General features: G+C 45.1%; 1 protein-coding gene across 1 annotated transcript in view; it reads right to left on the bottom strand.

The window, feature by feature from the left end:
- Positions 1 to 23,577, bottom strand: part of VWA3A (von Willebrand factor A domain containing 3A) — a 60,861-nt gene that overhangs the window by 21,106 nt on the left and 16,178 nt on the right. Inside the window, 11 exon segments of the mRNA XM_030300248.1 lie at positions 4,104 to 4,223; positions 5,665 to 5,759; positions 6,176 to 6,256; positions 7,829 to 7,932; positions 8,041 to 8,176; positions 10,655 to 10,780; positions 14,165 to 14,230; positions 14,464 to 14,572; positions 14,894 to 15,019; positions 18,101 to 18,207; positions 19,617 to 19,715. Coding sequence (XP_030156108.1) covers positions 4,104 to 4,223; positions 5,665 to 5,759; positions 6,176 to 6,256; positions 7,829 to 7,932; positions 8,041 to 8,176; positions 10,655 to 10,780; positions 14,165 to 14,230; positions 14,464 to 14,572; positions 14,894 to 15,019; positions 18,101 to 18,207; positions 19,617 to 19,715 — 1,169 coding nt within the window.

Genomic DNA, 23,577 nt, shown 5'->3' with positions numbered 1-23,577 from the left:
CCTCATGAAAATATGTATTGTAGTTGGTAATAAATCCTCTATTACAACTGGATAAAAATTTTAACAACATCCAGAGAGTGAAAATTTGTCCAATTTTATTCCTCAGAAAAAAATTGTTAACTTTTTACTCTATATTCTTTCAGATTAAAAAAAAAAAAGCACAGGTGTGCCTGGCTGGTTCAGTCTGCAGAGCATGCGACTCTTGATCTCAGTTGTAAGTTCGAGCCCCATGATGGGTGTAGAGATTACTTATAAATAAATAAAATCTTTAAACTAAATTTAAAAAATAAATGTGTAAAACTTGTCAAATCACTGAGTTGTACCCCTGAAACTAACTAACATTGTGTGTCAACTATACTTTAAAAAAAAAACCACAGAAGAGGTAAATATATATTTACAGAAATGGAATTATACAGTACACACTATTTGTAATCTACCTGTTCCCTTTCGTTGGGACTTACGGAGGACATTTTTCTAAATGCACACATGTAACTCTCCCTCATTCTTTTGAATAGTTGCACTGTCAGGATTGTTTTACCAATTTTTCCAAGGGTCATGCAGTTTGTTTCCAGGTTTATCCGTGTTAGACTCTGTACTGAACAACCCAGCATGGTTATCTCTGTACACTTGGCTTTGTATTCCCTTCAGATAATATATAAAGGTTTAATTGAAGGAATGAAGAATATATACTTAAAAATTTAATACAAGGGCTATACCAAATTACACTTCTACTGACAGTTTCCAAGAGTGCCCTTCTTACTGCATCATCACCAGCACTGGGCACTGTTATTATTTTAAACCTTTTAAATATTCAGTTGCCAAACTGAATTCCAAAATCCTGTATCTCATTGTTTTGTTACCAGTGAGCTTTACTGTCAAATTCAGTAGATTCCTTCATTCTTCCCCTTCCTGCTTTTCTTCTGCAGGATCAAACTCTGTTTCTTTCTGAGACCTCGCTTCTCAATGCTACTCTCTCCTCGTTTTCCTCCTACCTCTCTGCTGCTCCTCTCCTGTGTTTCTCTGGTGGTTCCCTCCAAATGTCAGTGCCTCATCAGTTCTGTCTTTGGTTGTCCTCTCTCGCCTTCACATCTCCACAGGTGCAATTCATGCACTTTCGTGTGTGGAACCACATAACCAGAATACTGATGGCTTGCAGACCTGTGCTTCCTGGCTAGACCTCCTCAATGGAACCCCTACAAGGACATCTCCTCTTGGAAATCTCTAACTCTACATGGTTAAAACCATCTTCTACTTCCAAGATCTGCTCCATCTGGGCTATCCTCTCTTCACTGTTCTCTCACCCCCTATAGCCACATGGTAACGACGCTTTGCGGATTCTAACTCTGCAATGGCTCTCACACACATCCCTTCCTCCATCACCATGGCCAACAGTTCAAGTCTACTCCACACTAGTGCAGACCACTGGAGCGGTCCAAATGGCCTCCATCCCTTTAATGCGTCCTTCACACTGTGACTTGAGCATTCAAGATCCGCTCATCTTATGACCTTGCTTAAAATCCTTTAATGCCTATATGTCCTGTAGTACAAAAGCTCCTGAGCACATCCTCTATGTATAAATTCTCCATCATCTGTTTTATTCTGTCATGTACAATCTCTCTTTCTCACCCTGTAACCTACTGAACTCCCTGATGGCCTCCCAAATTTCCATAGTCTCCGTTCCAACACAATATACAACGTTCCACAGTTCCAACACCTGTATGCCTCATGTTGTTCCCTTTGCCAAAAATGCCTTTCCTCCCCACTGCCCCCATCATTCAAATGTGCTAGGTAAACACCTGCTCACTTGGTAAGACTTGGCAAAAGGGTCACTTCCTCTGTGAATATTTTCTGACCTCACTCTGCTCAGGCAGGATGGTCTGATCCTGCTTCTACGTATTTCTGTAGAAAACAGTTAATAACACTTATTTCTTAACATGCCTGTCTCCCTCTACTAGACCCCAAGTTCCTTGAGAACAGGTATTATGTGTATGCACTTCTGTATCCCCAATGCTGAGTGTAGTGATTGGCACAGAGCAGGCTTTCAATAAAAGTTTGTTGAATGAATGGATGGGTAAATTAATGAAAACATTGCCTAATATGTATCTCTAAGCATTTTTTTCTGTAACATTTATTAGAAAAAGATTAGGCTCTGGTACAGAATAATATATAATATTAACCGCTGTCTTAATTGATTTAGAATACTCTCTATTTGAGAGGCACCTGGGTGGCTCAGTCAGTTAAGCATCTGATCTCGGCTCAGGTCATGATCTTACAGTTCCTGAGTTTGAGCCCCGCATCAGGCTCTTCACTGACAGCTTGGTGCCCGGAGCCTGCTTTGGATTCTGTCTCTCTCTCTCTCTCTCTCTCTCTCTCTCTCTCTCTCACCCCTTCCCTGTTCACGCTCTCTCTCTCTCTCAAATTTAATAAACATTAAAAAAAAATACTCCCTATTTGATATGAAGTGATACAAAAATGTATAGTTCAAGTGGGTTCCTTTTCTTTGTCCCCTAATTAGTGAAAAAGGTATGCCATTAAAATAAATATATAAAACTATATATATATTTGAATTATATATAGCTATATATATAAATTAGATGTGACTATATATAATACATAATTTAAATATATGTATAGTTATAATTTAAATTATATATATAATTTAAATTATACATATAACTATACATACATATAGTTAATTTATATAACTATATATATAACTGCATATAATTTAAGTTATATATAGTTACATATAATTTTCTTTAAGATTTTATTTTTAAGTAATCTCTACATTCAATGTGAGGCTCAAACCCACAACCCCAAGATCAAGAGTTGTATGCTCCACTGACTGAATCAGCCAGGCACCCCAGTTGTATATAATTTTTAAAATATATATGGGGGCACCTGGGTTGCTCAGTCGGTTGAGCATCTAACTTTGGCTCAGGTCATGATTTCACAGTTTATGAGTTCGAACCCTGAGCTGGGCTCTGGGCCGACAGCTCAGAGCCTGGAGCCTGCTTCGGATTCTGTGTCTTCCTCTCTCTCTGCCCCTCCTTTGCTCATGCTCTGTCTCTCAAAATTGAACAAATGTTAAAAAAAAATGTTTTTCGGGGCGCCTGGGTGGCTCAGTAGGTTGAGCGCCTGGCTTTGGCTCAGGTCATGATCTCACAGCTCTGTGGGTTCGAGCCCCACATCGGGCTCTGTGCTGATGGCTCAGAGCCTGGAGCCTGCTTCGGATTCTGTTTCTCCCTCTCTCTGCCCCTAACCCACTTGCATTCTGTCTCTGTCTCTCTCAAAAATAAATAAACATTAAAAAAACTTAAAAAAATTTTTTTTAAATATATATTTTAAGGGCACCTGGGTGGCTTACTAGGTTAAAGCATCTGACTCTTGATCTTGGCTCAGGTCGTGGCCCTGAGGTCATGGTTCGTGAGATCGAGTCCTGCATTGAGCTCTGTGCTGACAGCATGGAGTCTGTTTGGAATTCTCCCTCTCTCCTTCTCTCTGTCTCTCTGCCCCTCCCCTGCTTACTCTTTCTCTCTCTTAAAATAAATAAATATGTTTTAAAATATGTCTATTTTATATATAATATTGATATTTTAAAGTATATATCAAATTATTTATATATATCATTTAAATATATAGAATTATATATTATATAGTTACACATAATTTAAACATATATAGTTATATATATAAGTCTATATAATTAACATTTGGGATTGGAATCCTAAACGTTTGGCATATTAGGTCTTGCTAGACATGTACCGAGACTGGGGCATGCCCGGGGCCCTTCTTTTTCTCTTTCATGTTTATCAGCTCAGAATCCAAATGGGGCAATGGGCTGAGTTACTTTATCTTGGCTGATCAAGCTGTGTGTTTTGGGGCCACTTACACCTTCGCCCCAGTGGGACTGTCCTGCAACCATTTAATTATTCAGTACCGCAAACAAGATGATTCAAATCAGATAAGCTGATGGCCATCCTAGGATGCTGGGTGCTGGTAACATCTGTCATCCAGCCACCTGCCGGGAACCTCAGCCCAGCAGTGGCACAGAGCACCCGCACCCCCTGCCCCCAGCCCCCCATCGGGACCTAGGAGCCTACGCGATGAGGTTGAAGCAGTCCTTGTTGGACAACTGCTCCTCCAGCAGAAGCCGCAGGGAGTGCTGGATATGAATAATGTACATGGAATTGGTCACAGAGATATCCAGCAGTATAACCACCCTAAAAAGAAACACAAGCTTTAAGAAGAGAACCGAATCTCTCAGATAATGTTTATTTTGTTCCATTTTACTATTTAAAGTTTTTTCCAGGGGAATTCTACATGCCAAACTTACAGCTGGCCAAAATCTTTTCCATGGTGTGAGGTCAATAGGAGTGGGTTTACAACAGTAGACTAAGGGGATCGTGGAAGCTTCTCTCCCAGGGGCTCCCATCATGGAGTAAAGTCACATCAGGGTGGAGATGGTTTAAAGGGCAGGGGATGCCTGGAAAGCAGGCATTTCCCTGCTTTAAAGCCCTAGCATTCAATATTATTCTAGATTGGGGTCTCCGTAGGGGAAACAGAAACAAGGTAAGCAAATTAGATGGGGAATTAGGTGTATCTGAGCCTCTGGGGAAATAAATGCATCTTTTTGTGACCTTTCTCTGTTTTAAGATCCTTAGCCCCATCTGGTCTTCTTTCATGACCTCAAATCAATTCCCAACTCCACCCTCTACTCTCATTTTGAGACAGCAATTATGGATAGCAGAAGCAAATCCTCTGGATTTAGAGTCAGAGTTCCACTTCCTGTGTGACTTAGGCAAGTCACAAAACCTCTCTGATCCTTCATATATTTAACTAGGAACTATTTATAAGACTTCTCATAGGTTAGTTTTGAGAATTAAATGATTGAATAGTATAGTACTTTGTAAGTGGGAATGCATCCAATAAGGTAGGGAACGGTAAGGATGGCTATCATGGTTGCCAACTGTTTCTCCCCATGCAGAATCTATTACCTCCTGTCACGACAGCATCTTGATTTTCCTTTGGAAAACTCCTCTGCCTCTTTCAGGCCATTTGAATTGGGTGAAACAGAACCACCCTAAGCTTGAAGGGTGGGCATTTGACTTTTGGCAATTAGAACATCATACCTCCCAGGCCAGAGTTGAATAGCCCATCGATGGACCCCTACTCCAAGCCTGGGAGTGCTAAACTGGTAGAAAGCAAGTCAGGAGTTTCAGGTGGCTATCCTGCTACCTGGATGGGAAAAGCCTGCCTGAAAACAAAGCCAAAAGGGAAGGAAGTAGAGCCGAGAGACAGAGAAAGATTCCTGACACAGGTGAACCCCTGGATGGAGCCATACCTGAAGACAGCAATCAAATCTATTTTAGAATTTTCAGTTACCTTAACCAGACTTCCCTGTTTTGCTTAAGCCAATTTGCATTTAGTTTCTGTGGCTTTTTAACTGAAAGAATCCTAAGTAAACACAACGATGATACACAATTATTGATATTGATGATGGTAGTGGTGACTTTTTCCTCCAAGGATTCTGCTGAGTGATTGTTGATCCTTATCTAAGTAGTGGTTTCTGATGCTACCAACAGGGAATTCATGAGCTGGATGAGTGTGTATGTCACACACCAGACTCACAAAGGAGAAGAACACTACTTTGAGGGAAGGTACCTTTTTTCACAGACGGTGCCCCAGATTCTTCTGCTGGCCAAGGAGAGCCACTCGATCCGCCTCTCATACATCCGCATAGCTCTGCTGAGCTGTTTCTGTAAACCCACAGGCCACAGAGTGAGTGACAGATCAAAGGATGGCTGGTTAAAGGGTCTGTGTGGGGAAGGTTGGCTTCTGGGAATGAGGTGTCAAGGTCATGGGTATCCAGGCAGTATAAACATTCCACTAAATCATTGATGAGTCTGCCACAAGACCAGGAAGTTCAAATATTTCATTGCCTCAGACGGGAGAGGAAGTAGATATTGCCCCAAAAGATTAGAGACTTTTGTTTGACAGGTTCCTCCCTGGGAAACAAGTGTAGAAAGCTCCAGCAGTGCCTGGAGGCAGAGAACAGTTTCTGTTTATAAGAGGGAGTTCAGCCAATGGTTTTGGGTCTCCACATTCCATGGTGCCTTCCTCACATTCTCTCTTCTCATACCACATATTCTGACCTATTGGACCCATTACTAACCTGGTACTCATAGAGGAAGGGCGGGTCCACATGAACATTCTTCACTGTCCCGTCATGCCATTCAAATTGTACCATTGCCTTCTGCATTCAGGTGTTGCCAGGATGGGCAGGAGGTGAACAGAGCATATGTGGGGAATGACTGTAAGTTAATTTGGGTGCTGGGCTCTCCAAATCAGATGCATAAGAGGGAAGTGGGCTTTGAGCACATCTGGGGGTGGGTTATGCCTCCCTAGTCGTTGCCATGCCTGGAGCTGGTGACAGAAGTCCTTCAGGACAGTGGTCCCTGAATGCACCATGCCTGACAGCTAGCCAGGCTCCCTTCTGGGGAGGCTCTTACAAACAGCAGGGTCTTGATTACAAGATATGGCTGGAAGTTTTGTAATAGGATAGTTGGAGACCTTGAAACATACTGGCCATGGGCTCATAGGCTTAGAAACCCAGATAGACCTTCATGGACCCTTCAAAAATCTAATTTTTCGTCCTCTGCCAAGTTGTCTAATTTTTCATCCTCTGCCAAGATATCCATCCACCCGGTCATTCATTAATCCATTGCTACAATTATCTATCCCACTTCCCTCTCATTCTTCCATCTTTTCAATGATGTTTCTCTTTACCTATTATTCCGTCCTTCCATTTCTCCATCCTTTCATTGTACTTTAATCCTTTCACCTTTTTTAATTCTGTCATTCATCCTTCTACTTTTCCCCTTCCATACTTCCATATGGAAGTTTACATTTCCATCCATCCATCCATCCATCCACCCATCACCCATCCATCCATCCATCCACCCATCACCCATCCATCCATTCATCCAACCAACCAACCAACCAAACATCCATCCATCCTTTTATCTATTCATTCATCATCACCATTTCTTTCTATCCATCCATTCATTCTTCTTTTATTTCTTTTTTCTATCCTTCCTTCCACCCAGTTAGCCATCTGGGAAATATTCATTGACTGCTTAGTTGTACTAGATAATGGGGATACAGGGTTGGAGAACAGAGTTTGTTCTTTTGGTTAATGTTTTTTTTTGTATTATTTATTTTTGAGAGAGAGAAAGAGAACACAAGTGGGGGAGGGGCAGAGAGAGAGGGAGACACAGAATCTGAAGCAGGCTCCAGGCTCTGAGCTGTCAGCACAGAGCCCAATGTGGGGCTCGAACTCATGAGATCATGACCTGAGCTGAAGTCAGACTCTCAGCTGAATGAGCCACCCAGGCACCTCAAGAGTTTGTTCTTTTAAAGGCTCATATACCATTGGGGGTTTAGACACATAACAAGTACACGTATTGATACATTATAAGAGCTGGAGCAGAAGCTGTACCAGGTACAGTGAGGATACAAGGAAAGTGAGTGTGTTCTGAGTGCACGGAGGAAAACCTTCAAGGAGGAGGTAACTATAGTACCTGACTTGCTCCCTCTTATCCCATCTCCCAAGTGCATTTTTCAAATCTTTGCAAAATAGCAGTTGGGATAGATCTGATGAGAGTTCTACAGTCCTGGGTGGAAAGCTTACAACCTACTCCAGACCTTTAGACCCCTACTCCCTGTGATCTGACTTATTACTCTTATTTCTTAAACATTTAAGAAGGGAAATGTCACAAAAGCGCCCCCCTGCAGAAGACTGGAGAGAACTCTGACTCTGAGTTACCTCATAGATAGATGAAGATACTGTTTTCTGGAGAATAGGCACAAATTCCTCCACGGGAGAGAATGCATTGGGTGCCAGAACCTGATAAAGGCTTAGTTTTCTGGCTGTAAAAATAAATAGTGGGGTGTGAGATACAACCCTTGGAGCCCCAGAGGATTCATGACTTTAGTTAGTCACCTGAGTCCTGGGTTCTGCCCTCATTGGGGACTTACCTTTTAGGCCATTGATCTTTAGCCATTCTGCAGAAGTCTTCTCCAAGTTTGGGAACTCAATTGTGAGGGGACCCTCATGCTTTGGAGGTTTAGGCAAGAGACCTGTGAGTGGCCCTTTTGCAATCTCTGTGGAAATCTAAATTAAATTTAAAAGGCCTCATTACAAAATCACATTTTAGAGCTTGGAATCCCTAGTCTCCCTGACCCACCCCATTCCCCTAAGTGGAGCATCGGAAAATATTACCTGGCAAATTAAGGCAGTTCTGCCTTCCCCTCCCACGATCCCCACCCCCTTCTCTGGAGATTGCTAGAATTTCCAGAGTAAGAAGATGTCCCCAGCAATTTGCTTCCTCTTTGATTTGTCCATCCTCTTGGCCCCTTCCCCACCCTTACCATCAAGATCGGCACCTTGGACTTCAAGATGACAGATGGCCCTTCTGTGGGCTCCTAACACAAGGCTTTGAAGAAGTAAAAAGTAACTCCTACACCAGATCATTTCAGGAGCCCTGATCTAGCCTAGCTTCCCCTTACCCACATTTACAAACTGAAAACCTGAGGTTCTGAGATATTAAGTCATAACTCATGTATAAATAAGACACAGAACAGCAATTCCCAAACTTTGGACACTTGAGCACTGCCTTCATGAATTTTGCTGTATCTGAGTACCACTGTCCTGTTTAGAATTAAAGAAAAAAATTTATTTTAAAGTAATCTCTACACCTAATGTGGGGCTCAAACTCACAACCCCGAGATCAAGAGTGGCAAGCTCCACTGACTGAGGTAGCCAGGTGCCTCTAGAATTTTTTAAAAAATAAATCAACCATGGGGGCACCTGGGTGGCTTAGTCAGTAGAGCATGTGACTCTTGATGTTGGAGTTGTGAGTTGGAGCCCTACACTGGGTGGAGAGATTATTTTAAATTTATTTATTTATTTATTTATTTGTTTGTTTGTTTTAATGAGCGTGAACAGGGGAGGGGCAGAGAGAGGAAGACACAGAATCAGAAGCAGGCTCCAGGCTCCGAGCTGTCAGCACAGAGCCCGATGCAGGGCTCGAACCCACAAACTGTGAGATCATGACCTGAGCCCAAGTCGGATGCTTAACCGACTGAGCCACCCAGGAGCCCCTAGAGATTATTTTTAAAAACTAACTCTTTTGGGTGCCTGAGTGGCTCAGTTGGTTAAGTGTCTGACTTCGGCTCAGGTTATGATCTCACGGTTCTGTGATGGTTCTGTGGGTTCAAACCCCGCATCGGCTGTCAGTGCAGAGCCCACTTTGGATCCTCTGTCTCTCTCTCTCTCTCTGCCCCTCCCCAGATCACACATGTGCATGCTCTCTCTCTCTCTCAAAAATAAAATAAACATTAAAAAATCTTTTTAAAGAATGAAATAAATCAAATATGTAATATTAAAGCCTTTAAATTATTAATTGGATTTCATTTAAAAAATTAATTCCCTTTTTGTACCTAAATAATTTTAGAAAGAAGATGTATTACAACAATAATGAGCTTGTTTTAAATACATATTAGAAAAATTAAACCATGTACCTTGCAAACCGTAAGTAATGCATGTATTGCATTTTGGGAAACTCCTGGAAAGGTTGTGGTGTCAGACAGACCTGGGTTTAATTCAAACTTGATCTGTCTCTAATCTCTCGGGTCTGAGGCAAATTATTTAGCCTTGTAAGTTCAGTTTCCTCATCAGTAAAATGGGGATAATAATACATCTGCAGCAGACTGTTGTTTTTAAAATAAGATAAGACATTTAAAGAATTAAGCATGGTGCCTATCTTAGAATGGGCACTCTGTAGAGAGTTATTCTAATTATAATACAAATAGCTGTTATGATTTATAGAGACTAAATAGAAAAGCTGGAGCTAAAATGTAAGGTTCCAGTTTCTAGGTGCTGTGTTTCTTCCATTGTGTCCAACCAGGCCAAGATGTCTTCTATGACACAGCCACATGTTCATTTGGTGAAGCGATAAATGCATTCTCCGTGCCTTCTGTTCACAGTTAAGTTTCTGCACAGTCTAAACAGCTCATTGCTTTTTTTTTTTTTTAAGTTTTATTTATTTAAGTAATCTCTACACCCAACATGGGGCCCGATCTCATAACCCTGAGATCAAGAGTCGCACGCTCCTCTGACTGAGGTAGCCAGGCGCCCCTCAGCAGCTCATACCTTTTATGGTGCTGTGTCCATGAGCTGGCTGCGTTACTTTACTGATGTTACATTAGTGAAGTCACCAGGCAGGGACGTTTACCCTGAATGAAGTGCTGGGTGCTAAAGACTGTCTTCAAGATGGCCCACTCAGTGTGGCTGAGGTTTCTGTCCTTCTCCAAACTGGGGTGAAGGGAGGGGACAGTGATAGACGGGAAGGGTGGCAGGGGCCTGCTGGCCTTTCTCTGAAATCAATTTTTCAGCTAGAAAATCCATCAGGATCCTTCTAGCACAGTGGAAGGCCCACCCGGCTCAGGGGTGTCATGTACAGCAGAGGGCACGGCTTTGCCTTGTTTTTCTTTAGCACATGGGGGCCTTGGCAGCCATGCCCTCAGGGAGACGGGTGAGAAAGGAGAATGGAGTGAGGCCAGTTCCAAAATCTTCACCTACACCACCTACCTCCTTCATCATGCCCGTTAGCTCCTCATTGGGGGTCCTGTTGCGCAAGGCTTGGATGTGGCTCAGGAGGCTCTGGGCCTTCTGGATTTCTGCCAGGAGCTGGTCCATGTCCCAACTGGTATAGACCTGGGAGTAGCAGGAGTAATCAGCCATTAGAGGTCATTTGGCTACTAGCAATGGCCAAGGCAGGTCAAGCAGCCATGTAATTTCCCAAAGCTAAGTGTCAGATTGTTTAAACCAGACGTTATCAAGTAGGGTCCATTGGGGTGCCTGGATGGCTCAGTCACTTAAGGGTCTGACTTCAGCTTAGGTCATAATCTTGTGGCTCATGAATTCAAGCCCTCTAATGGGCTCTGTACCACCAGTGCAGTGCTTGGGATTCTCTCTCTCTTCCTCTCTCTCTCTGCCCTTTCCCCACTTGTGTGCTCTCTCTCTCTAAAAATAAGTATATAAACTTTAAAAAATAAGATAAAATAGGGTCCATGTGTTAGATACAGCCTGCAAATGTGTTGTATTCCATTTCTACGGTATTCTGCAGCATTTTAATTTTATTTTTTAATTTTTTTAATGTTTATTTTTGAGAGAGAGAGAGAGAGAGAGAGACAGAGTGTGAGCAGGGGAGGGACAGAGAGAGGGAGACACAGACTCTGAAGCAGGCTCCAGGCTATCAGCACAGAGCCCGATGCGGGGCTCAAACTCACATACCTCGAGATCATGACCTGAGCCGAAGTTGGAAACTTCACCAACTGAGCCACCCAGGCACCCCTGAAGTATTTTTAAATAACTGAAGGGTTTTCTAACCTTAAAGATACGAAGAAACACTTTACACCCACTGGGTTGGCCATAAACGTAATTTAAAGAGGACTTGAGCAAGCATTGGTGAGGATGTGGAGAGTTGGAGCCCTGTGCACTGCTGGTAGGGATGTAAAATGGTGCAGCTTCTGTGGAAACCAGTTTGGCACTTCCTCAAAGAATCGGACACAGAAATACCACATAACCCAGCATTTCCACTTGTAGGTCTATAACCCCAAATAATTGAGAACAGGAACTCAAGAGACTTGTACACCAATATTCACAGCAGTTCACAACAGCCCAAGGGTGGAGACAACCCACATGTCCATCAACTGATGCATAAACAAAAGGTGGTACATCTAGCAAATGGAATATTTTTCAACCATGAAAAAGAATGAAGCTCTGAGACAAGCTACAGCATAGACGAACCCTGAAAGCATTACACTAAGCAGGGGTGCCTGGGTGGCTCAGTTGGTTAAGCTTCTGACTTTGGCTCTGGGCATGATCTCATGGTTCGTGGGTTTGAGCCCTGCATCGGGCTTTGTGCCGAAAACCATAACCTGGAGCCTGCTTCTGATTCTGTGTCTGCCTCTCTCTCTGCCCCTCCCCTGCTCACACTCTTTCTCACTCTCAAAAATAAAAAAAAAAAGAAAATATTATGCTAACTGAAAGAAGACAAATACAAAAGGTATATGATTCCATTTATATGAAATATCCAGAATAGGTGAATCCATAGAGATGGGAAGCAGATTGGTGGTTTCCAGAGGGCTGTGGGGGAGGGGAAAGAGGGAGGAACTGCTTAATGGGTACAGAATTTTCTTCTGGGGGGGGATGAAATGTTTTGGAACTGGATAAAGTTGGTGGTTGCACAACATAGTGAAAATACTAATTGTTCACTTAATTTTTTTTTAAGTTTATTTATTTATTTTGAGAGAGAATGAGAGCAGGAGAAGGGCAGAGAGACAAGGAGAGAGAATCCCAAGCAAGCTCTGCACTGTCATCATGGAACCTGATGTGGAGCTCGAACTCATGAACTGTGAGATCATGACCTGAGCCAAAATCAAGAGTTGGACACTCAACTGACTGAGCCCCCTAAGTACCCTTAATGGTTCACTTTAAAGTGGTTCACTTGATGTTATGTAAATTTCACCTCCAGTTTTAAAAAAATGTAAAGGAGTCACACATACACACAAATCCCGATTTCCAGCTCTTGAAAAATCCCAAGACCTGGCGGCACTGGGGTCACATTCCTCCAGAGCAACAGCGGGCTGGGGCTGAGCAGAGGCACCTCTCTAGACAGGGCATGTGCTGCCTAGTCCTCCGAGCCCCACACACTCTCTGCTCCCCGCCCCCCACACTCCATCGGAGTCAGCTGTAGGGTTTTGTTATCCTTCTATTGTTGTTTTGCTCATATTAAAAGAAGACAGGGGTGCCTCAGCGGCTTAGTTGGTTAAGCCTCCTATTCTTGATTTCAGCTCAGGTCATGATCTCACGGTGCCTGAGATCAAGCCCCACATCGAGCTCTGCGCTGACAGCGTGGAGCCAGCTTGGGATTCTCTCTCCCTCTCTCTCCTTCTCTCAAAAATAAATAAACTTAAAAAAAAAAAGAAGAAGACAATGAAATTTGTTGTAGCCATATCTCTCTCAAGGGCAGAAAAACAACAGAGAAGCCAAGAGGACTACAGGTTTTAAGATAAAGGAATTTATTTTTAAGTTTGTTTGCTTATTTGTTTGTTTAGAGAGTGCAAGCGCCTGACACAGGGCTCGATCTGACAAACTGTGAGATCATGACCTGAGTCAAAATCAAGAGTTGGACACTTAACCAATTGAGCTACCTAGGCACCCCTCTATTTTTTTTTTTTAAGATTTTATTTTTAAGTAATCTCTACACCCAACATCGGACTTGAACTCACAACCCTCCGATCAAGAGTCACATGCTCCACCAACTGAGCTAGCCAGGCGCCCCAAGATAAAAGATTTCTTAAATCAGCCAGTTTCATTAATTTACTGTACCGTCCTAGCCCCTGTAGTCCATGGCCTCAACAAACAGAGTCTGGGAAATGACAGAAATGACATAAACAGAAGGGGTGTTACCCAGGAAAATGTTGCCTGACCTTGGCTCCTTGGTGTTAAATGCTAGACATGGCGACACTTGAACACTGAGATGCAAATATTCGTTTGCTTATGGCTATTCATGGTTACAGGCAAGACACAGCCTGTTAGCTGAACAGATAGTTGGATTTTCAATCCGCCAAATGGCTCCATACACATTTGCTAATTGTTACCTCCATTGTGGACACAGGTGGCACCAACGGATGGATTGGTACAGAACTGATGGCTCACTCACAGTTGACCCTGCAGTAGCAGGGATGTACTTGGAGAAAGACCTGAGACAACTGTTTCAGACTCACAGCTTTGATGGGAGCAGAGGTGGGGTGGTGCCCACGTTGTTGGTGACTGGATAGAGATTCGGGATTCTACCAGCAAGGCTTTAAAAGGCCTCTAGGCACACTGGTGCACAATCAACTCAGCGCGCATGCTGAGCAAAGGATCTCCTGTGACTTCATGCTGTCCCTGCTATTCCCACATATTCATCTTAACCTGATTATACTGAGCATGGTGGTGGGGGAGGGAAGCAAGTACAGATCCCCCAGAAACAGCCTTGGAGCCAGGCAGGGAGGGAGGAGAGGGACACCGCGTGTTGACAGAAGGGCTTACCTCCGTCTCTGTGCTATAGCAGTGGTAGTAGCCCCCAAGAGCTTCTGCAAAGTTCTTTAGGACAGCCTGTAGGGAGGGAGACAGGGTCAGCTCTCCATAGGGCAATGCCAGTAGTTTGACAAGCCTTCTCCTTGACTGAGCCTCCCAACCGCCCAAAGGGAGAATTAGGTACAAGGAGAGTTGTGTTCTGGTCCGTAGTTTGGGAGGGGGTCCCTGTCCATGCACGGAGCCCCCAACGCTGGCCCAGCTAGCTCCCTATGGCCAATCCAAGGGAAACATTGGAGAATCCCAGTACTTACAGGGGGCACCTGATCATTGCATTTGTAGGTGATGACGTGGGTGATGAGGTCCCGTCCCACAGTGGACTGTTGGATGTAGTTGGACAGAATTTCAGAAGGCTGATCTGGGCTGGGGAGAAGACAGAAGAAAACGGGGTGCCCCAGGTCAAATCACTTTGAGGACCATCCAGAGAAAACGGGAACATCTACCAAATCGAACTGACCACGTGTGTTCCAGGTCACCTGGGGAAAGTGTGGGGAGGAGTGGACTGCAGGTCTGGCCTGCCCTGGCTGCCCCCTGCCCTGACACCTGTGGACAGATGGCCTGTGAACGAAATCCTTCTCTCAAGCGTGTGTGAAGAGTCATGCTTGACGGTCTTTCCTCTAACAATGGATTGGTTCTCCAGCCCCCTTGATGTGGTCTGTTACCCACGTAGGAAAGGAGACCTACCAGCTGCCCATTATGGTCACCAGAGAATTCAGTCCCTTCAGGGTGAAGATTTTCCTCAGGGCTTGTAGCAGATTGCTGCCCCCATCAGGCTGGAGCTTCTTCACCCAGAGCTTGAGTTCCTGGAGGCTGTGTAGACAACAGACACCTAAACACAGTACTCTTTCAGGGTGCCAGGCTCAGCACAAACACAAGCTCATTTCAGACTAACAATAATTCTTTTCTTTTTTAAAATTTTTTAAGTTTAGGGGTGCCTTGGTGGCTCAGTCGGTTAAGCATCTGACTTCAGCTCAGGACATGACCTCACGGCTCATGGGTTCAAGCCCCGCGTCGGGCTCTGTATTGACAGCTCAGGGCTTGGAGCCTGCTTCAGATTCCATGTCTCCTTCTCTCTCTGCCCCTCCCCTGCTAATGCTCTGTTTTTCTCTCTCTCAAAAATAAATAAACAAAAAAAAATTAAAAATAAATAAAAATAAATTTTTAACATTTATTTATTTATTTATTCATTTGTTTATTTTTTGAAAGAGAGAGAGACAGAGTGAGCACACAAGTAGGGGAGGGGCAGAGAGAGGGGGAGAGAGAGACAGAATCCCAAGCGGGCTCTGCACCATCAGCGCAGAGTCTGATGTGCGGCTTGAACTCATGAACTGTGAGATCATGATCTGAGCCAAGATCAGGAGTCGGATGCTTAACCAACTGCGGCCTCCAAGTGCCCAGACTAATAATAATTCTTGAGGTGGATACCTTCATTCCAATTTTATAGATGAGAAGACCCAGTTAGGACTTGCCCAAGGTGATACTGTAAGCAACTGGCAACACTGGGATATCAAGCCAGGCCTGACTCTAGGACCTGAGGTTCAAGTGACTCTGCCCATCAGGGGGTCTGGGCTAAGTTCCTTCTCCTCGATCCTGCCACACAAACCCCACTCCAAGTTCAGAGTGAATGCCCTGACCCCAAGAGCACTCCAAAAGGAGGCACCGTGGCTGTGTGGCCGCATCTCACGTGGACTGGGATATACTCCGGCCCTAAAAGGGAAGAAGATGTGAAGCAGTGCTTTCTCCATTAAATACCTCACACAGTACCAGTGAGAGAGTTCTGTTCTTTCTGTTTCTCTTTGACCAAAAAAGTAAAGAAAGAAAAATAAGAAAAACAAAAATAAAATAAAAAACTTCAGCTCAGAGCTGGTAAGCCTGTCTTTCATTATGCTAAGTGTTGAGTCTCCCTTTTAAACAAAGGGAAAGAGGCGCCTGGGTGGCTCAGTTGGTTAAGCATCCAACTCTTGATTTCGGATCTCACAGTTCGTGAGTTCAAGTCCCTGCATCGGGCTAAGCACTGACAGTGTATAGCCTGCTTGGGATTCCCTCTCTTTCTCTTTCTCTCTCTCTCTCAAAATAAATAAGTAAACTTAAAAAAATAAATAAATAAACAAAGGGAAGGCAAATCCTAGGCCTACTGCCTTCTCTGGCCGATAGGTTTCAAGTTAGAATTTAATATCATTGTTTTGTTTGCTTTCATTGTATTTATTGTTATGGCTGCATCCTAATTACGGCAAGTGATATGGGCTTTGTGATTATGGTACTGATAGTTTCCTTCAATAATCCATGTAGAATTGATGTTTTAAAATAGTACACGTGGCAGAGATGTGACAAAAATCACCAGGGTCATCCAGCAATGACTGCAGTTGAGAAGCTCTTGCCTATGACCTCATGGTGACTTTCAGATCTAACATCCCATAGGTGGGGTCTAACTGGAGTGGGAACCACAGCAAAAAAAACACTCTCATTCACTGAGTGCCCTCATTTCATGTTCACGAGAGTTCAGTGAGGGATAGGTATCTCTGACCTCTCTCTGCTGAAGACAGTTGAAGGACTGGTCAAGGTCACCTGCTCTGGGCTTTGGCAGCCAATCCTGGCTCTGCCACTTTGGGCACGTGCCCTAACACGAGTCCCAGTTTTTTCATTGGCAAAATGGAGATAAGAATCCTATTCCAAGTGCTGGCCCTAAGTATTAAGTAAGATAGCTCATGCTAAGCGCTTAGCATCGCACCTAACATGTGGTAGGTGATCAAGGATTTTCTCTTCATGGAAAACACATTTTTATTTACTGCCATAAGTAAGTAGAAATTCTTACACATCCTCCTTTTTCCCCCTCTACACTCCCCTCCAAAACCCCAAACTAGAAGCTTCCAAATAAAGGACTAGTTAACTCATAGTACATTTACAGTGGTATACTAATGTAGCCATTAAAAAAGAGTAAGGTTGGGAGAGCCTGGATGGCTCAGTTGGTTAAGTGTGTGACTCCTGATTTCAGCTCAGGTCATGATCTTGTGGTCTGTGAGATCAAGCCCCACGTCTGGCTCCATGCTGTGAGTGCAGAGTCTGCTTGGGATTCTCTCTCTTCCTCTCTCTTTGCCCCTTCCCTGCTCGCACGTGTTCACACACTCTCATTATCTCTCTCAAAAATAAATAAAAAAATAATAACATTAAATAAATATTAAAAATAATAAGGTAGATCTGTGTGTACTGAGAGAGAATGCTATGCAAGATTAAGTGCAAAGTCAAAGTACAAGACAGTGCAACGCACTCCTGTTTGAATAAGCACACTGATGCGTGTATGCGTGGAAGTAGGTAGAGGAAACAATTACTGGGAGGTGAGAGAGACTCTATTATTTATCCTTTCATGCTGTTTGAATTTCTTTAAATGTTTATTTTTGAGACAGAGAGAGAGAGAGACCGCACAAGCAGGGGAGGGGCAGAGAGAGAGGGAGACAACAAAACCTGAAGCAGGCTCTAGGCTCTGAGCTGTCAGTGCAGAGCCCGAAGCGGGGCATGAACCCACAAACTGAAATCATGACCTGAGCCGAAGTTGGACATTCAACTGACTGAGCCACCCAGGCGCCTCCATGCTGTTTGAATTTTTAAAAATGAACACGTATTATCTTAAAAATAACAAAACTATCTTTGCTAGTTGGCTAGAGAAAAATGGCACCTTGTGGTTGTCTTGTCTTTTCATTTTGTGGATTGCTCACGACGCTGGCCACTTTTCCAAAGGTTACTGGTCCCTGCGCTTCCGCTCTGTGAGTTGACTCTTTGTACTCACTGACCTGTTGGGGTCTTGGGTTTGCACTGTGCTCATTTCCAAAAGACACTACCACATAGAGAGGAAAATGAAGAAGCAAACATTCTGGCCAAGGTCGGGTAGATACTCACATGGAGGGGCTGACTTCCACGGGGTCTGGCCAGAGGGCGCTGGTGCTGGTGCCGAAGGACAGGACATACAGCTTCTCCTTGTGGCTCAGCTGCTCATCAATGAGGCTCTGGCAGACAAAGGGACATCATTGGCTCCTGGAGCCGTGGGCCACATGGAGCCTGGCTTCACTCCTCATGCTGGGGCTGGGCCCTCTCAGTTGGGGTGTGAGCCGTGCTGAGACAGGGTTGCTTAGTGGCCCCAAGCTGACATTTGCTTCCTGCCCACTGAGTCGCAAGGAAGTGTGGGATGAGTGCCCCTGGTGACCCATCCCAGCCTGTGTGTGTGGTGGAGCCAGGGCACCGGCCTCAGCCTACAGATTGGCACACCACCCTGGGAGGCTGTGTCCTGACTCACTCCCAGTGACTGCAGACTGACGTGGTCTTCCGGAGCAGCTCCTCAGGGTGGCCACACACTTGGGTCATGGACTATGGGGGGAGGGGATGTGAGCGTCTCAGCTACCCATCTCAGCATGCGCTATGGTTGGACCCTTAACTGTGGCACCCAGGGAGGGGTGGAACAGGGGTCAGGGGGCAGTGGCTTCTCGCCAAAACATGGTGGTTATGCGATGGGCACAAGGCCAGCCTGTTTGATGCTCTCAAGCTGCCGCTGATGAATCCCCAACAGTAAGATAGCTTCTCCTCTTCTTCCTGGCTAGTTAGAGTTTCATCTGTATGCCACCAACATGACCCCTGCCACGGCTAATATTCGACCAGCCCACCTGGGGAATCTTTAGAAACTCAGCCCCGAGGACGTGTCATGAAGGGGTCTGCGCTATTTCCTGACATCCGTTGAGACAAGGAATGGGGGACAAGCGTGGACAACAAGTCCATGTTGAACCCTAAGAGTCCTCAAACTGACTATTGCCTCCAAAATTCTAGCGGTTCCCATAAGAAAATAGCCTCTCCACATTAGTTCACAGAGGCTACAGAGGTTTTATTTTCCATGCCAGACTTTGTACTGAGCACTTAACTTGGGTGAACCCCTTTCATCCCAAGGCAACCCTGTCAGGTGGCCACTGTTATCATCGTATTTTACTGATGAGGTAACCTAGGCATAGGGAGATTAGGTAGCAGGTCCACAGCCTCCAAATGGCAGATGTGGCTGGGAGTTGAGCCCAAGTCATCTAACTCTGGAGTTCTTAGCTTCTTTGTTATGGACAATGCCAAAGAAAATGGGATAGCTCTTGGGTCCAGAAAAGACCAGGAGACTGGGGCTATGCTATGCTGGGGTCAGTCCAAGTGATTAGTCTTCCCGTCCTCTTTCCGGGGAACTCGGGGGCTCTTGTGGACAAGTCTAGCTAGCAGGGACTGCTGTGGTAAGAATATTAGAAGCTCACACTGGAACTGAAAAGGACTCCATGGTTCGGTTTCACAGAAACCTTTGCAGTTGCTATAAGGGAATCCAAGGAGCAAGCTCACAAAGGGGAGGGGGTGATGGGGGTGGTTCCAGGTACTTCTCTGTGCCAGAGAGACTTACCAGGAGGTCATTTTGGAACTCCTCTTTTTGAGAGCCACTGCCAATGGCGGACACATCAACAATGATGCCAACTCTGGCTCCCTTGATGAGGCCAAATGCCTAAAACCAAAGAGGGCATGTGGAAATAACCAGCACAACTCTGTGCTTCTCTGAAGCCTCTTCCTGGGCATCTCTGCATGATGCAGACATTGGAACATACCCCCCGACCTCAAAAAGCAGCAGAAGGCAGGCCCATTTTACAGAGGAAAAAGCAAGACCCGATGTCCTGACTTTAGATCTGGGCAGTATCTGTTGTTATTTCTTTCTTTAAAAAAAATTTTTTTTTAAATGTTTATTTACTTTTGAGACAGACAGAGACAGAATGTGAGTGAGTTAGGGGCAGAGAGAGAGGGAGACACAGAATCCGAAGCAGGATCCAGGCTTCGAGCTGTGAGCACATAGCCCGATGCGGGGCTCAAGCTCATGAGCTGTGAGATCATGACCTGAGCTGAAGTTGGCTGCTCAACCGCCGAGCCCCCCACGCACCCCGTATCTGCTCCTATTTTGTGGCAGCCTCCTCTTCACAAGGGTTTTTTCCCTCACGTCCACTCTTATAAAGTAACACATGTCCGTTAAAGACAATTTGGAGACCAGAGGAAAGCATCCTTTGTAAGATACAAAGTCGGATATCTAATTCCATCAGCTGATTTTGTTCCATTTCTCTAGATCCTTATTTATTTTTCACCCACTCTACCAATCAAAGGTAGATGTGTCAAGCTCACGGCTGCCATGGTATTTCTGGGAGTTTCTAATTCTGTTTCTAGCGGTTCTCACATTCTAATTTTTTTTTTTTTAATGTTTATTTATTTTTGGGACAGAGAGAGACAGAGCATGAACGGGGGAGGGGCAGAGAGAGAGGGAGACACAGAATCGGAAACATGCTCCAGGCTCTGAGCCATCAGCCCAGAGCCTGACGCGGGGCTCGAACTCATGGACCGCGAGATCGTGACCTGAGCTGAAGTCGGACGCTTAACCGACTGCGCCACCCAGGCGCCCCATCTCACATTCTATATGTCAACGTGGTTTGACTCTGCCCGGGACTTCATCCTGTTACAGCTGCATCATGAACCGGGATTTTCATTCATGCAAAACGGCTAGTTCTCTAGGGACAGTGGGTTCCATTTGATGCTTTTGGCCTGAAATCTCACTTTCCTGCACGCCCAATTTTCCTGCTTGATTAACTTCTCCTCTCAGAGAGGTGTGTTTTATATCTCTCATATCCCAACATTTCCTTTCTACACTCCCTCAGCAAGTGATTTTTGCCTCCGATTTCACTGAGAAAAGAAAAATGAACCAGAGTTTTGTTTTGTTTGTGTTTTAAGTTATTTTTTATATTATTTATTGTTTTAAGTAATCTCCACACCCAATGTGGGGCTTGAACTCCTGACCCTGAGATCAAGTGTCACATGCTTCACTGACTGAGCCAGCCAGGTGCCCCTGTTTTATTTTTTAATCTTTCCTTGCCTGCCTGCCCACCTTTGCCTACACACTTAGGCTTTTCCCCTGTTACAATGTATCTATGGCAACTACCAAAGCTCCAAGGCCAACCCTGTGGCTTCCATTACTGGCTCTTCTTTGGTCAAATAGGGACTTTGCTACCGTAACCATCCCTTCTCCTGGACTTCCTGTTCCATCACCACACCATTTCCATCACCATACAAATAGGCTGTCCTGTTGCCCATCTGAAAAAGGAAATAAACCTTCCAGGACCCCACCTCTCCCTCCTGCTACCCCACCTCATTTCTCTGCTTCCTATTTTAGAGTTGCTTCCTTACCCCCCATTTCTCTGCCACCCCCTGAGTTTGGGCTCTCACCTCCTCACTCCCCTGAAGCCACCCATGACAAGGTGATCAGTGAGCTCACTCTTACCAGACCCAATGGGCAAATGTAAGTCCTCAACTTTCGCCAGTTCTGAGGGGCACAGGACACCATTTGGCTGTGTCAAGAACATGACAAGTTGAAGCATTTAATGAATACACTTGTCTTTCAGGACATCACATTTTCCTGTTTCTTCTTCCACTTGCTGGCCAGTCCTTCTTACCCTCCACCCTCTCCTCCCAAAGTCTAAATTAGGGGACTGTCCTGGGAACTTGTTAGATGTAAAATCTCAAGTCCCACCCTAGATTTGCCTAATTAGAGTCTGCATTTTAACAAAATCCACACACCCCCGCCCCCACCACCACCAAAAGGGATTTGGCTGTCATAAGTTTGAGAAGCACAGGGTTAGGGGTCCACCATCCTTTAGCCTTCTTACCTACACCAGGGTTTGTCAAACCCCAAACTAGTGACATTTTTTAAAAAATGTTTATTGGGGCGCCTGGGTGGCGCAGTCGGTTAAGCGTCCGACTTCAGCCAGGTCACGATCTCGCGGTCCGGGAGTTCGAGCCCCGCGTCAGGCTCTGGGCTGATGGCTCAGAGCCTGGAGCCTGTTTCCGATTCTGTGTCTCCCTCTCTCTCTGCCCCTCCCCCGTTCATGCTCTGTCTCTCTCTGTCCCAAAAATAAATAAACGTTGAAAAAAAAAATTTAAAAAATGTTTATTTATCTATTTTGAAAGAGAGAGAGACAAAGATCAAGGGGGAAGGGCAGAGAGAGAGAGAGAGAGAGGGAGTCAGAGAATCCCAAACAGGCCCCAGGCTGTCAGCACAGAGCCCAATGTGGGGCTTGAACCCACCAACTGTGAGATCATGACCTGAGCAGAAATCAAGAGTTGGACGCTTAACCAGATGAGCCACCGAGGCACCTCCTGAACTGTTAACATTTTGAGCTGGACAGTCCTCTGTTGTGGGGAGCTGACCAGACCATTGTAGGGTGTTTAGCAGCTTCCCTGGCAAGCTGCCCTCCCAGTCTTGACAATGAAACATTTCTTCAGACAACGCCAAATGTCCCCTGGGGTGAGGATGGAGGGACAAAATCACCCCCCCCCCATTAAGAACCACAGTTCTGCACTCAGCCGCTAAGTGATCTCCCGTGTCTCAGGGATTTGAATACCATTGGTACACTGATGATAATCCAGTGCCCATCTGCAGGCAGAGCTCTTGTAGTTCCAAACTTCTGCATCCGACTGCCTGCTCGCGTCTCTGCCTGGGTGTCTAGCAAGCCTCTCAGACTCCATGTGGTGAAACCAAGACCTCTTGATTTTCCTCCTCACACCTGGTCCTCTCGTGAACAGCCTTCGACACGCACCCTGCTGGCCCCAAGCCCATGCGATCCACCAGCCCTGCCGGCTCTACCTTCAGGCCACACCCTGAGTCCAACCATTTCTGGTTCCATCCACCTGAGCGCTTGAGCCTAAGACACCACCACTCTGACCTGACCTTTGTTCTCTATGGTCAGTTTATGAAGCAGGCGCAATGGCTTTTTTGAAACTTAAGTCAGATCATGTCACTCCCCTGCTTAAAACCCTCACCTGTAGAATAAAATCTGAACTCTGCAAGGACATTCCTGATTTGAGCCTCCTCTCCTCCCCTTCTCCTCCATGTTGTTCACTCTGTGCTTGCTGCCCTGACCTGCTTGCTGCTTCTAGAATATGCTAAGCTTGTTCTTGTCTTAGAGCCTGGGCATTTGCTGTTTCCTCTGCCTGGAACATTCTCGCCTAGATGTCTACATGGGAATGCCCTTATTTCCTTCAGGTCAGTTGCCTGTTCAAAGGCCTCCTCTTTGACCCTTCTATTTCAATAGTCCCCCTTTGGGGCCCCTGGGTTGCTCAGTCGGTTAAATGTCTGAGTTCAGCTCAGGTCATGATCTCACAGCTTATGAGTTCAAGTCCCGTGTTGGGCTGTATGCTGGCAAGGAGGAGGCTGCTTTGGATTTTCTGTCTCCCTCTCTCTGTCCCTCTCCTCCTCCCCTCCTCTCAAAAAATAAATAAGTAAACATTTAAAAGAAAAACAGCCTTCCTTCTATCCTACTCTCGATTCCCTTACC

Source organism: Lynx canadensis, chromosome E3, assembly GCF_007474595.2.
Source record: "Lynx canadensis isolate LIC74 chromosome E3, mLynCan4.pri.v2, whole genome shotgun sequence".
Taxonomy (NCBI): domain Eukaryota; kingdom Metazoa; phylum Chordata; class Mammalia; order Carnivora; family Felidae; genus Lynx; species Lynx canadensis.
The sequence above is the reverse complement of the archived record's forward strand: the minus strand, read 5'-3'. Positions and strand labels throughout refer to the sequence as shown.